Source organism: Lampetra planeri, chromosome 8, assembly GCF_965212315.1.
Source record: "Lampetra planeri chromosome 8, kcLamPlan1.2.h2, whole genome shotgun sequence".
NCBI classification, from domain to species: domain Eukaryota; kingdom Metazoa; phylum Chordata; class Hyperoartia; order Petromyzontiformes; family Petromyzontidae; genus Lampetra; species Lampetra planeri.
In genome coordinates this window covers 11069834-11087872 of record NC_136114.1, presented here as the reverse complement: position 1 = coordinate 11087872, position 18039 = coordinate 11069834, and the positions used below count along the sequence as shown (strand labels likewise).

Sequence of the window (18039 nt, the reverse complement as noted above, 5' to 3'; positions counted from 1 at the left end):
AACAAGTGGAAAAGTGCTGACGTGACTCACCTTCGATGCACAAGACGGACCGTTACAAAATCCTTATGTAAGCATATTTGTGAACACATCTTGCAAAGTACTCAATTGGAAATCATGGCACACGCACACAAGTGGCCATTTTTATATTTTATTTGTTCTTTATGAACACATAACATTAGCTTAAAAAACCCCACTTAACTGCACCATATATACTGTACTTTTAGTAACAAAGGGAAACATAAAGACCTCTATCACAACTATGTACACTTTAATTACATGAAAATTAAACAACTCAGGTAGCATACGACCAGTTATAAACACAAGACTTTCTACACAGAAGCTTACACCCCGCATACAATTACTGTAAAGTCTGAAAATCTGTGACTGCTGCAATGGTTATAAAGCAGCAAATATAGATGGCTCTATATAGAACTCCACTCCCAACCACGAGTTATGACACTAATAACGTTATCAAAGGAAGACCAAGGCAACATTAATAAAATTATCAACATTGTAAAATAAGTCATAAATATACAAAACAAAAAAAGTACACTTTTATACATGCACATTATTTCTGTACAAAACGTGTAACTGCTAATAAGTAAATACTGACCCTCTCTAGTGGTGCTATGCTTTTGGCTATTCCACACACTGAGAACATTCATTCGTAAATGATGGCGGCGGGGGTGCTGCGCAAATGTAGTAAGAATTCAGCTGATCACGGAAACGTTCGGGATGCTAGGCGAGGTTCATAAAACGAGGCAGTCTGCACGTGGACATCATCATCATCATCGTCGTAGTCGACACACACCAACACGTGCTTCGCAAGGACATCGACACGATCTTATTGGTCCAGGTATGAGGCGCGAGTTCAATTCTACCAGTGGTGGCATCCTGTGTACCCCGGTGCCATTCACCACCCACGTCAAGTTGTGGCCAGTTAAGGCAAGTGAAAACTGTATGAAAACAATGTTCCGACAACCGCATTAGTCACACCTGACGATGGGCAATGGATGGACACGCAAACGTTCCTCTGTGCTCAACTCGCACCTCGGTCCCTGTGCGATGCGCAGGAATGGATTACGGAGGCCCCTTTAATTTCCCAAACTCGGGTGCAAACGCGAGTGGCTGCAGAGGCGGAGGTCGGGGCGGCAGAGGTGGGGCTGGCAGTCCATTTGTGCCCGAGCATTGGAATCCACCCAGTGTGCCACCACCTTTGTACGGCAGCATTTTTGATTGGTCATTTAATGGCTGACCTTCAACATAAACATCACTCGCCGTATTCGTGCGTGCGCACAAATCATTTCACAACCGCAAGTTTTAACGGCCAAACTCCAACCCAGTGGCCAGTTTGGCCCCAAGACCACAGTGCAGCATCCGTAACGCATTACATAAAGCAGTGCTTTTGAGCCGTTAGATGGAGGAATGTTGGCCAAGTGGCCGATGGCCACAACACTCAAGTGTCACCTCTACCAACGAGGTGTTCATCACAACACCGAAACAACCCAGACCCCACCCACCCACAGTCAAGCTTTCCATTGGAGCCAACTGACGGTTGTGCAGAACGTATAATCACAAATCACATGCGAATGAAGAGCACAAATAATAACATTGCTGGACTGTATACCGGGGACTCTTTTTAACTGCTGCCTTAGACTGTAACAAGCACTCACTACAGGTGGGTTGCACTTAATTCCATAGGTGACTCGCATTACAAGAGTCTATCCCGACCGGGTTAATCCTACTGTGTATATCAATCCAAATGCCAGGGGGTGGGATGGATAACAAAACATAATCCTCACTATCAGAGCAGAATGCTTCTCCCAATTGATACCGTGCACCATATAAAGCATGCTGACCCAAGTTCTTTCACAAGACAGGGTGGTAAGTTTGACCTCTAAAGTGTGTCAACATTGCACGTGTGCCACGGTGTAAAATCAGACTCTTTGGTGGGCTGCGCAAATGTTACGTATAGGTTCTCGCATTGAGAACACTGGCTCACATTGTGTTTCTTTGTCCAATGGATGTTGGGGGTGGAAAGGTAAACAAGAGACGTGCAGGATTTTTCACCTGTAGCCGTTTTATAGGCCTATCACAGGGAACCAGTGGCTTTCGATGGCACATAACTGCACCATGGTAAGCATCCATTTAATACAATATGTTCACAGACGACAGCTTAGCCGTGACATTCATAAAGAGTTTAAAAAGGTGGAGTAAAAATCCAAATAAAAAAATACATATCTGATCCGACACCTACTGATTGTAACGATCTTGCCTACACTGGCCAGATTTGAGGCAAATCACATTTCCATTACACAATGCAACGAACATTTCCAAAAATCCATCTGTGTCTAAATGAAAACGGACACTTTGGGTAAAACAGCTGGGGTTTAAAACTCATCACACCTTTCTGCAAAAGGTGACTAAAGCGACATGAAAACGTAAGTGTGCATTTCTCGAATATGCTCTTGCTCTCTGTATGATGACAGAGTGGTACTCAGTGCAGGTGACTCCAGTGCTGGACGGTTGATCGTTGGCTACATTTACAGGTTAACATGCAAACATGAACGTCGCTACCTCATCTCTTGCAATCGATGACGGCAAAAAAATAAACAAGATGAATCAAATTCTGCAAGAAGCAAGCAGGCAGGGTTCGAGTTGGCGTGATTTCGTGTGCACATGGTTAATGCAGCCATCATTCCGTCAAGATGGTCCTACAGTTTACACACAGTCGGGGTCAGAGGGCGGGTCGCGGAAAGGAAGAAATCTGGGCTCTACGCATCAGAGATGCAGCCCTGAATCTTGTCAATCCACTGCTGTGCCAGCTGTGCATCAGGTGCGTAGAAGTTGTAAACACGTTTTGTGGTTTTAAGCTGCAAAACACAATGGTGAGAATTACACAAGCGATTTAGTCAGCAAGCCGAATGTCAAGCAAGAGTTCTCAGCTGCTCACGACCGGCAAAATACTCCAACCCATTAGGAGCCATTTAAAAAAAGATAAGCAACATTCCCCAAAAAACACCGTTGGGTATGATGAAACCGATTATAAGGTGGTGAATGCAAAACAAGTAACAATGCCAGATTACGTGTCAATATCTAACACCACCAATTAAGAGAACCGTGTTTTCCAAACTTTATTGGTGACCCATAAAGATGGTATCTCTGCGCAGGGGTAGATGATTACTGGGTGACAAAAGTGGCGGCGGTGGCTTGCTCACGTCAAAGAAGGCCTTCTCATCCACGGTCTTGGGCGCTCCGAGACTGGGCGTCCCCACTGCCACACTCTCCACCTCCGCCAGGTCGATTAAGCCCTTGCAGGTCATGTCCTCATAAGAGTCGTAGTAGCGCAGCTGTGGTGACAAAGGGCGAAGATAATGATGTGAAGTACAGCATGGCAGGGCTGTATACCGCGATGATCTTAGTACACTTTTGTTTGAATGTTAAAAATCACTCATGGGGGCTAAAAGCCACAGAGGATTATATTCCCTCAACTTTTACACTACGCTTTCTGCTAAGGAATGTGCTTAAATGATTTATTCATCTGAGTGGCAGTGGTTACATGTATCCAATAAAATGGAGCACAATGACGTAAATGCTGGTTTTAAAGACTTAGCGCCTCAACATTCCGAAGGTTCTGTTCAAACTCACCATGCACCTAAGATATGCGTCAAAGTGTACAGAGCCACGTCATTGTGGAGCTTTTACCTCCATTGGGCCATTCCACCGAAGCGAAACATAACAAACACATCTCGACGATGCTGTGTGCAACCCCGCATGAAGACCACTGCTGACGGCTTATGAAAATTCACGGTAAATTGGAAATCAATTTCTCAATGCTCACGGACACGCCGACGCCTTGTTATTATCTAATATGCCAAAACATCCGATGTACCTGACGTCAATATACCTGGATTTCATGGGAACATTCTTTTGTGTATGCGTGCATACGCGTTCACAAATGCATGCAAGTATAGGTAATGCAGCTCATAAGATTACCTGATGCTTGGTTTTGTCCAGAACAAATAACCTCTGTTTCCATCCCTTAAGCAAGGCTCCTCGTTTAAAGAGAAAGCCTTCAAAAGACCTGAAACAAAACAACAAGAAAAAAGTTCATGGAGGCTGTGGTAGCCTATTATGAAAGTCCAATGATTATTAATACAATAGATGCCAACAATTGATGGAACGGTTTGGGCAATAGCTTGAGTATTAACACGTTTTTTTGAACAGCAAGGTGTCGTGATCTGTTACTATGTCACCTTAAAGCTCAACTTCTGGAAAACAAACGTGTCAAATGAGCAGCTGCTGGGGTGAATGATTGATTGGACGTGCAAGCGTGCCCCCCCCCCCGCCCGCCGCCACCAACCTGTTTTCGGTGTCATTCGAAGGGAACATGTTGTAGTAGGCCGACGACATCTGCGGGACATTACGCCGACCCAGCGTGCTGGAGGCCGGAGCGACGACGGACGCTCGTTCAGACTCGGCGAGAAACGGCGGCCCATCTCGCGCCGGCGAGAACCCGACTGCCGAGCGAGGGCGTCCGGCCATCCCCGCTGGCAGCGGCACGCGCCTCTTCTGTGGACGGACGCGCGGTGCCGCGGATACACCCAGCAACAACCGGCAATAATGGGGGAATGAAACACACACGTCGGCACCACCAATGGTTAGTTGATTGGCAGGTCGCATGCGGTGGGGGAAAGGGTGGGTACTCCAACCCTCTTTCAAGAACGTCTGGCCACTGTGAAAGTTAAGGCCAAATAAGCTCTGGAGGGACCATCTAGAGTTCTGTCAAGTGGAGGACCTTCTGGCAGCAGTGATATAAGAATTAATTTGTAGGGCTGCATCTTTACTGATCAGAAACCACCAACGCCAACCCCTGACTCATTTACTGATGACAACATATTGCTTTTTGCTGTTACATTTTAAATATGTACAATGCTTAAGAAAAAAAACAGTAAACATTACTTCTATTTTCATTTGATTCACATGTATGATTGCAGAAACAACTATGTAATTTCTATATATATAACAAATCAGTCAAAATATAATTCTTCAGCACATGTGTGTTAACACAAGAACAGCAGGCTAAGAATTATAAACTTCTCACACCAAAGTGTCAGCATGGAAGGTTGTAAAACAGCAAAGAAAACATATTTGATCGTCACTAATGATTTGTGCATTGTACCAGCTGAGGTTTGGTCTTTGGCGCAACTTTGACTTTGTCCCAAGTGTCCTTCCAGCGCTCACTGCTTGGCTTGAGTTCAGCTTCCAAATGCTCTATCTCCTGCATCCACACACGTAGCAAGGATTTACCGTGACCGTAATTTAAGGGGTTTCAACAATGAAAATTAATTAAACTCCCACAGTAGTGCGCTCGTTCGTGCAATAAAACTGTCAAATACGTGCGGTGTGCTTATACACTTGTGGTGCCAAAAAAGCCACCGTGTCAGCTGTACAAACTGAAGTTCTACTTTGCAATGATCTTTTAAAGTACCAGGAACGGGAACGCTGACATGCCAGCAATCTTCGCAAGTGGCGATGTTGGTGGTCACGAATGCTGACAAAAGTGAAATTAACGCTAATGCACAGCATTGGCACTGCAACATGAACACCGCCAAGGTTATGGGGGGGAAAAAACCCCATATTAAATACACACGTTCGCACACTGCAATTTGCACTGCCCCAAGCACCACTCACACCATACCCATCAGCGCTCAGGCCCCGTGAATGCCTCTCCAACCTTGCAGACCTTACCAGCAGCAGCTGCGTGATGGCGTCCGGCTGCAACTTGGCCAGGTTGCTGTAGCAAGGCCACACCGTCTTGCGCTTGCTCTGTGGCACGGTCCCGTCCGGCTGCTCCACCTCGCTGGCCACGTCGCAGCGCCCGTTGATCAGCTCCCAGTCGAAGGAGGGCCCCTCGCCGAGGCTCTCCTCCACGTAGTAGTCCCACACTCGGAGGCAGGCCAGCATGCTGAATGGCTGCAACACCTGCAAGGGGGGTGCACGCGAGCGAACCCGGCGATGCACATTCACACGCAACAAGCTGCGGTCTTATGTTGGCTCTCTCAGACGCCAACGTGGCGTTGGTTGTTTTCACCTGCGGTAGGTGAAAGCAACCATGACAAACAAGTCAACAATGATAACATCAACACACCCAGACACCGCAAAAGGTGTTTTTATCAGTATTTGAATAAGATGTTAAATCATCTTATTTACAAGTAATACTATATTCGGTACTGTTGTCACCATTACCACAACCGTTCCTATCATATTTACTCTTTACTTAATGTTTCTACTTGATTCTGATGGAGGCAAAGGAAATGCAACTTCGATTTTAACGAGGTATCAGCAAAATGTTGAAAGCCCCATGTACGTATGTTACTGTAATTATTTAGAAGTTTTGGCTCGGGAGCTCAACACCATAATGTCCACGTATAAATTCTGAGCCAATAACTCTAAACTACTGAGATCAGGACCTCTGCCAACTCAAGTTCTAAAAGGTTGTCATGCATATCATGTTACTGATGACGAAAAACCTTATTAAATTGTCCAATCTCAGAGGCTATCAGGATTAAGTCTTGTTCAGTACTAAGATGGGTGTTTGGCTGGGAATACCACGTGTTGTATGCTTGGCCTGTGAGATGGCCATGAGATGGCAAGATTGAAATAAAGTCTTTAATCTATTTTTACAGAGCTTTGCGTGTTACCCCCTTGTACTCAAGAGTTTCCTCCAGGTACTCTGGTTACCTCCCACAAGCCAAACTCTCTCATGAATGGAATTGGCCCAACATCCCAAAGTGTTAAGACTCGGTGAGGCTTTCCTGGGTAAAATATATTATTACTTATATTATATATGTGGTCTTGGTGCTATAGCTAAGTGCAAACCAAAGACCCATTGCAAAATGAGGTAAACGTGTGTCATTTCTTCCAGTGATCAGCACTCAATCAACCACCAAGTCAACTACACAAAGGTGCAGTGCAGCCCAGTACGTGCTGATAATGTGGACCCCTATTGAAAGGCATCCAGGAGAAATATTGTGGTCTTGTGATGTCTTCCATGAACATTCGTCGACAATGACTGCTGTCAGTAATGTATTCCAGATCAGATTAGCGTAAAGCGTGGCACTCGTAGACACGCACACACACACACAGGGTGGATGCGGGTGTAGGTCACCTCTTCGCCATCAGCGGGCATGTACATGTAGTTGTAGAAGACGGGGCTAGTTTTGTGGATGCGCTCCACGTAATCCCAGAGGGAACGAGCTGGCTTGGAGCCCAGCTTCTCGCCTTTTTCCTCGTACATCATCCCTGTCAGCACAGACACAACTTAGAGACTGGGCCAATGGAAACACGGGAGAGATGGCCTGCCCTTCGCTCGATGCACTTGCGCCTTTTTTGTTTTAGTTGTGGCACCAAAGGGCATTTCGGAACAGTTCAATATGCTTATGAAGTTTTATCGGTTGTTTTTTTTGTCCGCAAAAACGTCTAAATTCAAATTACGCTTTGTTAGGTCCGCAAAGTGCTTCTGCGTATTTCTATGCGGCCCTACTCAAAGCACATCTGTACAAACACATCACAGACACGCGGCTCTGCAAATGCTCAAAAAACAATGACGTGAGCCCTTAACATCTTTTTGTGATATTTTTATTTGGATAGTCCAAATTACCGATACGGGTTTTAAGAAGGAAGAGGGGCCCCCATTTTTTAAGTGTTTATATAAAAGCCAGTATAACAAAAAATGCAAGAACAATTTTGCCTTACACAAAGTCATCATTACAACTTAAAAAAAAATCACATTCTTATTTGTCTGCATCTCGAAGACAAATACTGACCCCTTTCTATCCTCTCGTAGTCAGAGTCAAGAAGGAATGTTCGGAATCGGTTGGAGACAAAGTGGTATGCCAAAAACTTCAGGTAGTATTGGTTGAACTCAAACTCTGTAGGAAACTGGTTGAGTACCTTCATCAAAACACAAAGTAAAAAGAACATAAGCATTGTTATAACCTCACAATGTTTACACAACCATGGCAGAATTAGTGAGTAAATCACATTATGCTATTTGTATAAGACCAAGAGCAAAGGATGACTGAACTGAAGTTGAAACCGCAAGTGCCATAGTTTCACAGAGACACAAGTGATTTTGATAAACGCAACTCGGAAAAAAAAAGTTTTCATTTAAAGCAATCTGGTCATTACAGATTTTAATATGAAATTGGTTTAACACATTTAATTTGAGTTCTGGTAAATACCAGAAAGGCCAAAAAGTTTTTGTTTGTCATGGTTATTACTCACTATCATTTAAAAGGAGAACATTTTTTTTTACGTTTGGGCGGATTATGCGGTAATGAGAATCCTTCCACTCCCAACGGTATGGGCTCGCCAGCAGGAAGGCGCAATTATCAGGGCCATGTGTAAATCTTATGATTATTTATTTAAAATCCCAAAGACGCCAAATGAGGGACAACACATTTTGAAGGAAAGAAAAAACCACAAAACTACATTGTTACCTCATCTAATCACATTCACCCGGAACAAATGAGGGGGAAAACATTCCCTACGAACGTACACGTTAAAATGTATTTGTTTCATGTAACAAAGATGTATATATTTTGAAACAAGCGTTTTCTCATTAGTGTAAAATTGTCAGTTTCAATGCCATCACTCATAATGGTAATGTATACGGTCTCGTGCCATTTATACAACTAGACTTCATAAATGACAAAATACTGACTGCTGCAAAATATAAGAGGTTACGAAAGTTGTCAGAAATTACAATCAACAACAAAAACGAATATGAATTTAGCAATCACGAAGTTGATTGGTATTCACAGCTATCCAATACAACTATGGCAGACCTCAAAGGTCGTGCGTCTACTGTGCACCACGCCTTTGACCGCAACGAGATCTTAACCTTGAAAATAAACTGAAGTCATCCGATGAGTAAAGTAAAAAGGATTAAATCAAATTTCGATTTAAAGCTTTCGTGACTGCAGGGATTCATCTTCTTGGTTCTTTCGTGACTTTACCGAAAGAACCATGAAGAGGATTAAATCAATGAATCCGCTCAACAGTGAAGCAAGTGAATGACCACAGGTGCATAATGTGGGGCAGAAGCCTGACCTGGTGCACACAGTCAAGGAACTGCAGGAAGAGCGGCGCGAGGCCACTGCTCTGGCTCGCCAGCGTCTGGTTACCGCGATGACTGAAGCGGTGGCCAAAGGAGATCCACTCCTTTTCCACCAGCAGCCGGAAACCGTCCAGGGTGCGGTAAAACGGATCCGACAGCAGCTGCACCATCGACACCAGCTGCGGAGAGTGCACGGTGTGCATCACACAACCTCCGATTACGTACGGTGCGAAAGAAGTTCAACATACGTACGCAACAACAAGGTTTGACCACTGGAGAAGTTTGTCGCAGGAGATAAAGATGAACCGAGGAAGAACATATGTCCCCCTCGCTAGCCTTCATTCTTCCCGTTCATACATCTAAGAATTGTTTATCTTCATAAAAATGATTTATTGCAACTATTTATCATATTTTATCACACTCATGCCCAGCTCTGCTGGACCTCATCCAGAACACATTAATTAAAGGAAATAAATACGGTTACATTTGCCACGGAGAAATATAAAGGCAAATGATTTATTATGTTTATACATTGATGCGCGATAACACCGTGTGGATTCTCGTTGAAAAAATATGTTTGGCTTTGTTTTAGGATATACAATTATTCATTGTTAAGCTGATTGACACCTGCGTATAATGGCCTTTCAAAAGCAGTGCATCACTGCTTGTAACATCTGCAAGCGGGCAACCGATATGCTATTTAATACTGCTCTAGGCAGAAAATTATCACGGCAGATGTGCGGTGGTTTAACAGTGAGGTCAAGCCACCAGACCACCCATCCGCCAACTGAAAGCACAACACATAAATTAAACAATTCTAGAGGTGACAAAAACCGCAAAAGGTAGCAAGCACAATGTGGCTCAATAAGCGAGTGCGATAACACGCAATGTTACCTGGGTAGTGATGTCCCATCCTTCCTCGAGGCTTACCATGACAGAGGAGCCTCCGTCTAAAAGCTCAACTACAAGCTCTGCCAATTGCAGCAGCCTTTGGATCTGCAGAGAAACATCGCCCAACGGAGCCAGCATAGAGTTATTCTGCACAATACAGACTGCCATAATAAAAACAAATGCCAAGAGCCAAAAGAAAAACAAATCACAAATGAAAGGGAAAGCATTATCTATTTGTGTATACAGTCAACTCTCGATTATCTGGGCTACTCGGGGGGATGGGGAGGCCCCAAATATAACAAAAACAAAGAAAATACAAAACGTATGTAAATTGATTTCCTATCTAGAATGGGGGCTGAAGATGCCGATGTTAGACTCTGTCGCCCGTTTTATTGTTTTCCTTTTTGGGTACCGAGTTACGATGAGGGGGGGGGGGAACAGCTAATAATAGAACCAGCACACATGTAAACGGTATGAATACGGATTCCTATCTTCTATTTTTGTAAGCACAGTTACTCTGAAGCCTGTATAATACCACCCCATGGATAATCCAAAGAGTGAATTTTATTTGTACATTTGCAATAGTTGAGGTGGAAGCATACCTGTTGCAGCCATTCGGATTCTTCTAACGATTTGTAGAAGGTCATGTCCTGTGAAGGAGAAGTACTGGGCACGCAAGCTCGTAAAAGCTTCTTGAAGCTGGCCTTGACTGCGCGGACATCGGGGTACTCCACCAGTAATACCTCGCAGCCATGCACCCCTTCCAACTTAATGCCCTGCCACACATACGCGCCACCATTGTGAGAAAACGATACATTATTAACACGCAATGGAAAACGTAAGCACCCCTTGTAACCTGAGTGGCAGGCGATTTGAAATGGGAAACTTCCATGCAAGTGGGAATTTAAATGACCCGGTCAAAAATGGTGCACTATTTCTTCCCCCTAAGACTTGTTTTGATTATAAAAATTAATAGAGACATGTTGCAGGGCTGTTCACCATCCAATACATTGCCTGAATCTGGGGATTAAGTGATCATTACTGCATGAATGCATCAAACAGCACCTACATGTACAACCAGGACTTGTTTTCTTACCGAATATACCGTATTCTGGGTCACTGGTAGACTGGAGTAGACACGTGACTAGCCGTGACATTCATAGCGTAAGGTTTATTGGATATGGTGTGCCGGGTGCGGAAACTTTTTCTGTCTGTCTGACCCAGACAGACCTGGCTGAAAGTAAGCCCGCTGTACAACCCTTTGTCAATCTACTGGCCAGTGTGGGTTGGTGAAGGCGAGAAGCGTAGAGGTGGGAGCGTATTAGTAGGGTACAACAATTTCTTTAATGGATTGCCCTCCACTGCCCACTAGGCAGCAGGCATGAGGCAAGGGGGGAAAAAAATCACCTTTCCTTGCGACTTGTCAGCTAGAATGTAGAGCACGGCAGCCTGACAGCGGGCAAAGTCTCGCTCGGTGGGAACACCATTGTGGTTTGGAGATTGCAGCGGTTCTTTGCCTGCGAGCCGGGCCCCAATGTCCCCCGAGACAACAGGTCCACCGAACCTTCCACTGCCTCGCAGGGTCGCCCACTTGCCTGCAACGAGTCACAAACGCTGCCATTTCTCCACGGCCCTTCTTCCCCTGGGCATGACGAGGCACACACGTGCATAAATACTTGAGGTGAGCTATGAGTTCAATGCATGACAGCTGGATTTGTGATCATAAATAACCAGCTTTTAGGGTTACCGTTTCAAAATATTGCAAACCCCCTGCTGAATTTGACACAGTTCACATGAATATGATGTATCAACTAGTGACAAAGCATGGAGCCATTGCACGCAATATCCTAATCTTGTATTTGTATTCTCTCCAGCGTGGTCAAATCCAGTTAGCTGTCGTGGCTTGTTAAATGGATCGGCAATGAAAAACAGCAAACCCTGCAGAGCATTACACTTGCGCACACAATCACACAGAATCACACAGAGAGGACATTGACAAAACAGCTATTAACCACAAAGAATGCAGAGGGAAATAATAAAAGCAGGCGTGGGACGGAGGGAAGTTGGGGAGGGCAAATCATAAAAAAATGGTTATCCAGAGGGTGAAAATGCATCGGAGCGTGACGGTCGGCAAGGCGAGGAGGTTAGAGCCATGGGTGGCGGTGGCAGTGGTAGCGGCGGCGGCTGCAGCTGCTACGCATGGCACCGAGTGGCGATTACCTTCACGGAGGCGCCTCCCCTTCACAGCCCCTTTGGGCGTGCTCACAGTGAACAGCTTATCTCTGTAGCCGAGCACTGCGGGGAGCGCGCAGCGGCCACAAGGGGGAGAGGCGACAACACAGCAGTCAGAATCACGCGCACAAACACGCAGGAACAACGGGACCTTGCTTTGGCTTGGACTTTTGATTTCTCTTGTAGTTTTTTTTTACTTTTTTTTTCACCCCAGCATACGGCCAAAAGCTGACATATTTTATTATTCGAAAACATCAGATTTACTTTGGTTGGAAGCGCTGCGCCAAGATAAGCTCTCTTTGGCATTTTTATTCAGTTTATAGTTATAATGCAGGCCAGTGGGTTTTCAACACAAACAAAATATATCAACTACAAATCAAAATATGTTTATTATCTTATGTGTGCCCAATAAAATAAAATACGTGGGTTTTTTTTCAAATTCAGCGCTTCTTGTGAAAAACTGCGAGTTTACATTGAATAAATACCTATAGTTTTTCATATATATTTTAGCAACTACACCCAAGCACAAAGCAAGGCCAAAAGATCCCAACACTGCAAAGCTCAAAGTGTAGATGCAAACTTGTTGCATTCTCAGAGTAAAGAAACCAACACCAACTAACCAAAGTTCCACCACCAACACAGACAACAGATCACATGTGAAGAAAACCTGATTCCAAAGATTTCTCAAACCCAAAAAAGAAGGGAGTCAAAACAGGTGTTTTCCCGAATGCCAGAGATCAGAAATTGACACGAAATATTCAAAAGCATTGATATTAGTGGGTGTCAATTAAAGCAAGCCAAGCAACGGAAGACCGGGAAGCACATTTATTGGAAGGCCAGCATGGAATTTGCTTGGCTCATGTTAGATCCACCTTGATATTTTGTTGGGGCAACATTGGGTCCCATTTTTGTTTTTTTCCCAAGTGTGGGACCTGCTGTGTGAGTCACTCACCGCCTCGCGTGAAACTACTAGAAAGCGTAAGATCCATATTGGTCCCTGTTGCCTGTTTCATTAGCGTCGACAGCCTGTTCTGTCTGTGCTTGTCATAAGCAGATTCTGTAAAGAGGTCACCCGCATACATACACACACACCGGTGTGGCGAGGGGCCCACATCAATGACAGAAGTCTAAGCCTGGTAATAATGAACCTGGCCCTGATGCACTACCAGCTCATTCAACATTTAAGGTTTCCTCCGGAGAGACGGACTTAATTTCCTGTGGACGTGCTAAAGTCCACGAACGGAAACTCTCACACAGAAGACATGGGTACAAAATGATGACACGTGATATTAGGTCACTAATTAAGGTCGTTTGTATAAAGGATAGGTTAGATCCAATGGTGTGCATTTTCCAAGCATGCACAAAAAGCAATGTCAGATCTATGGTCCGTTTCAAAAAGGCTTTCCTGGTGTTTTATGTTAATTGTTAAATGGAGTTTAAGTGTCAGTGCTTGTATAGTTCTCATTTAATAAAAAAAAAGTCCCTTCAAATAAGCTATCGGTCATCACAACTGGTCCATCGTTTTTTTTGGAGTGGAGTTAAAATCTGAAAGAGATTAAAAGTTGGTTAATACGTTAGCAGATAGCTCAAAGAGTGCCCGATCGAGGTTCTTGAAACGGTAATAATTTCCTGTATTAGTGAAGAGAAGTTTTTGGTTTTTTAGCGCGAAGAGAGGGCGAGAGCGTGCGCACGCTGGCTGCGCGGAGTACGTGGCACCCGCCGCCTCACCGGACTCGAGCGCCAGGTAGGTGGAGGAGTTCATGCTGAGCCGGTTGCGGTCCGACTGGTGGGGCATGGCGTGTACGATGGCCTGCAGGTACTTCTCCTGCTCCACGCTGCTCGACGATTCCGAGGAGGAGGCACCTTCCGGGGGGGGGGGAGAAAAAAAATAGACAAAACAAGGTAACGTTTCGACGTTTAGTGTACGTATACAACGGAACCGTTGTCCGGTGGCCAACCACAATGTACATTAGCAGTATATGCATTGTATATGGATGTAAACAAGCACGCACATGTTAAATACTATGCTTTGTACATGTAATTGCACACAAGAGAGTAAAACATTTTTACCGCATTCTCCAGATGATAAGATGTACCGTTTTATCCATTGCAAGCAAAAGTTGGGGTGTGCATGTTATAATCCGGTGGGTATTTATGTGTGACCAGATTTGTTTAACCTAATTGGCACCAGGCACAAGTTTGGGGTTTGCCTTACTTTTCTGAGCATCTTAAAATCCAAAGAAAACGCAATGAACAAGAACCGGAGTGATGCTATTGTAACTTCTATAATTAAAAGGTTGATGTACACACACACACATTCTGGTCATTAGTACTCTGCATATGTGTGTATATAGGATTGTCAAAAAACTCGATCCTAATAGGTTGTGACAAGTTAATGTTTGGGTTATTTTGAAGCCTGACTCTTACATGCTAATCCTGTAACAAGAATGTTGACATTAAAGGCTACTTTCAAAGAAAAATAATGTTACAAGTATAAGCCTGTTAACACTTTTAATATCCTGTACCCAATCTCTAACTGCCTTTTCCACATACTGTATATCTTGTAAAGTATAAGAAAACTATTTAATCCTGTGGGAAATATCATCCCAGAGGAAATAAAATAAAAAAACGAACGACAGGCTAAACATATGCAAGCTTTAAGAGCAACAGGTGGCAATTTTCATAAGGGTTTATTATGAAAGCATTAGCGCTAAGGTAGGATGCAGGTGTACACATTTTGTGTTATTCTGACCGCGTGGTCATGTTATTTTGTACAGCTGCCAAAAACAGAGACCAAATGTTCCTATTAAAATCAGTAACAATTACAACGACAACAAAAAACGCTCGACTGCCCATGTTTTCCATCACAGCTACACAGCCACCCGGACCAGCGAAGGCCTTCACGCACCAGAGGCATGCTGGCCCTGGCCCTTGAAGAGGCCAACCACCCCCTTGCCATGTGGGCCGCTGGAACGCAGCAGCACCGCCTTGGTCTGCGAGTGACGCCAGCAGATGACGGGAAAGCGGTTCTGACGGTAGCAGCGTGAGATCTTCTGCAGCGTGCTGTCCTGCACATTCTGCGGCACTATCAGCAGCCCCGGGTAGCTACACCGGCAAAACAAAACAAAAAACAGGGCAGCATTTTCACTATGCTCCAAAAAGGAAGCCTGTTGATGAACAGGATAGATGAGATTTAAGTGAAGGCAGAAGTAATTCAAAACGGGGGGGGGGGGTTAAATATCATGAAATGCATATCGCTTCTTTCACCTGTTGGTAAATGCACTCGGAAAAGACACACATTTAGAGTTGTTTTTGTTTGTTAAAAGTTTGGTTTGTGCCAAGATGGTCAGATGGCTCAAGGGTAATCTTGAGCCATGAGCCAGCACTACTAAAAATCCGTGGGTTCAAATCTGGGTTTTAATCATCCATGGATTAAAAAAAGGGGTGGTTGTTGAATGTAGGGAGTTGATGGTCTCAGCATGTTACTTAATTTGTATACATTTCAGCTGAGAATGTTTTAAATGATTGACCGCTATACCATAAGTATTTCTCCGTAGCAGGGAAAATAGAAAAGTGCACCTCCTAGTGTGTGGATAACAACAGGCCCTTGAATAAATTTCAGAATTACATTGAATTTCTGGTTCTACGAGCCATTCTCAAACACAAGGGGGGGGGCAGGGGTTTCACTACTCTGCGAGAATTGATGAGGCCAACATCGCAATAAAAATGCGGAAATTCCAAAATAAATAATAAAAGCTGCCTTCATGTCAAGAACGAAAAAACAACTGCCGCAAAATCTTGGTGACAAACAAGAAGATATGCATAATTGCAAAGCAAAAGTCGGTGTTGATGAGGAACCCTAATTTACATATGATCTATTCGAAGCAGCATATATTCTCTGAACCTGGAAAAATCAGCAGTACTCCCTTTTTACTGCAGGACACGAGATGAACACTGGGTGCAAGTAGCTGTGCCGGCTCCTCACCTGCGGCAGGTGCCGTACATGCGGTTGACCGTGGAGATCCGGTAGATCTCAGACTTGGACCTCGTTAGGCTGCTGCTCAGCGTGCCGAGCCCTAGCCGCTGGTAGTCCTTGCAGCAGGCGCGCTCCAGTGCATGGTCCACGGTCAACTTCTCCGGGGACTTCATGGTGGATGATGTTGTCGCGGTGTTTGTTAACGTTTTGTCTCCCTCGTCTGAAACTTCAATTAATCACATTGGAATGTTACGTCTAAACTACTCGGGAATGCTTAATGTCGAGGCCATATTTGTTTACAACAGATTACAGTGCCGTATATCAAACATACATCCAGACGGTTCAACAATAGTGAAACATTTCATCTGGCACGAATGTCACTTACTGGAAATCTCATCCTCTTCTTCGCTGCCGTACACAGACTGCCGGTCAGCCCAATTCGGAGGGGTGAACTTCTTCCGAGACACATACTGCCTTCCAATCGTCTTCATCCCTGCCTTCTTGGCACTTTTAACCAGAGTCCTACACGCAGGAAAAACAAATTATCCTCATCCATATGAAGTGTCAGCCATCCAAAAAAAATGTAATTCTCACAATTTGCATCAGTGATAAATATATACGTGCCAGTTCAGTAATGTATGAGTGCAGATCACGTGTCCTATGGCATTATGGGCTGTGAGTTAGAGATGAGCGTGGTCTCTGACCGGAGGGAGGTGTTGGCCTCCTTCTGCTTCTCCTCGATGTGAATGGGCTGCAGCTGCGAGGTGGCGAAGGCGAAGGTGTGGTAGACAGTCTGCGGATAGCGGAGCTTGTGGATGTGCTTCCGGAACACCTCCACGGTCTCCGAGCTCACCTCCACGTCGAAGGCCACCTTCAGCAGCTGGAAATGATACGTTATCACGAAACAATCTTATTTATGTACGCAGCCAACTGTGCTAATCGGAGGTGCAAGATCCTGGAGCGCTGGTCTTTCGTACAGTGCCAGAATGCCGCATGGGTATCTACACCGAGTCTGGTTGGTGAACTGTGAGATGCGTTATGCGCAATGCAATATGTACTTTGAGGCATAGGTGGTGAGGGGTGCGTGCGTGGTGTGTTTGGTGTGTGTGTGTGGTGTGTGTGGTGTGTGTGTGTGTGGTGTGTGTTGGCACAAGCGCCGTGGTGACATCATCGCCACGTAGTGGCGAAGGCTGCTGTTGAGTTGTTCTGTATATGGGCTTATGGTGAGGCACTGTGTGTGTTGTACAATTTACATTTGTGCTATATTTTTTTATTTATCATGGGACACTGTTGTTTTTTGCGATGCTTTATATTTTCTGCATTGCTGTACTTTCTTTTTTTGCTTTTGCCATTAATGTGACCTAGGTAACGACTGCAAATTAGCCTACCCTGATCTCTTTGAGTTGTCACCTGGTTAAACAAAATAAACTTGAAACTTGATATCAAGCAGGGCTTCAGACTAAGCAGTAGCCCACTCGGTATGTGGACTACACACCTCCCCTGGTTCAGTGTGGTCTCCCTGGCCAGCTGTACATGCAACTTGCTATGGTTGTCGCACAGGGTGCACACATGCCTGGAAGGTGCAGGACCGCAGCTGTAGGCCCTCCTGCACGTACTGCTCGATCTGGGACGTCACGGTGATCTTCTTCTCCTTGGTGAGCGCCGCCACTGGGAAGCTGCGCACCACCGGCTGCTCTCCAACTGCAGAGCGCACATCGTCGTGACCCCAGACACACACCGCACATGCTCAGCTCGCGCGAATGAGCATGTAAAGTGATGGTAAGACACGCAACATACTTGTAGGTCACTGTCGAAT

At 44.8% G+C, this 18039-nt stretch overlaps 1 protein-coding gene across 10 annotated transcripts in view; it reads right to left on the bottom strand.

Annotated features, from left to right (window-relative positions):
* Positions 1–132: 132 nt before the first annotated feature.
* Positions 133–18039, bottom strand: part of LOC144720325 (myotubularin-related protein 5-like) — a 96799-nt gene continuing 78892 nt past the window's right edge. For 4 of the 10 annotated variants that reach the window (XM_078596995.1, XM_078596998.1, XM_078596997.1 and 1 more), the window contains 20 exons: positions 17797–17924; positions 16928–17103; positions 16609–16745; positions 16233–16449; positions 15156–15352; positions 13976–14110; positions 13200–13304; positions 12236–12310; positions 11423–11610; positions 10618–10791; positions 10019–10120; positions 9118–9303; positions 7830–7956; positions 7172–7305; positions 5752–5985; positions 5183–5281; positions 4364–4572; positions 3997–4084; positions 3219–3350; positions 133–2873 (listed from right to left, as the gene is read on the bottom strand). In XM_078596995.1, coding sequence (XP_078453121.1) covers positions 2775–2873; positions 3219–3350; positions 3997–4084; positions 4364–4572; positions 5183–5281; positions 5752–5985; positions 7172–7305; positions 7830–7956; positions 9118–9303; positions 10019–10120; positions 10618–10791; positions 11423–11610; positions 12236–12310; positions 13200–13304; positions 13976–14110; positions 15156–15352; positions 16233–16449; positions 16609–16745; positions 16928–17103; positions 17797–17924 — 2942 coding nt within the window. In that variant the 3' untranslated portion in view covers positions 133–2774. The remainder of the gene's footprint in view (positions 2874–3218; positions 3351–3996; positions 4085–4363; positions 4573–5182; positions 5282–5751; positions 5986–7171; positions 7306–7829; positions 7957–9117; positions 9304–10018; positions 10121–10617; positions 10792–11422; positions 11611–12235; positions 12311–13199; positions 13305–13975; positions 14111–15155; positions 15353–16232; positions 16450–16608; positions 16746–16927; positions 17104–17796; positions 17925–18039) is intronic. The other 6 variants (XM_078597000.1, XM_078597004.1, XM_078597001.1 and 3 more) reach the window with 3 other exon arrangements.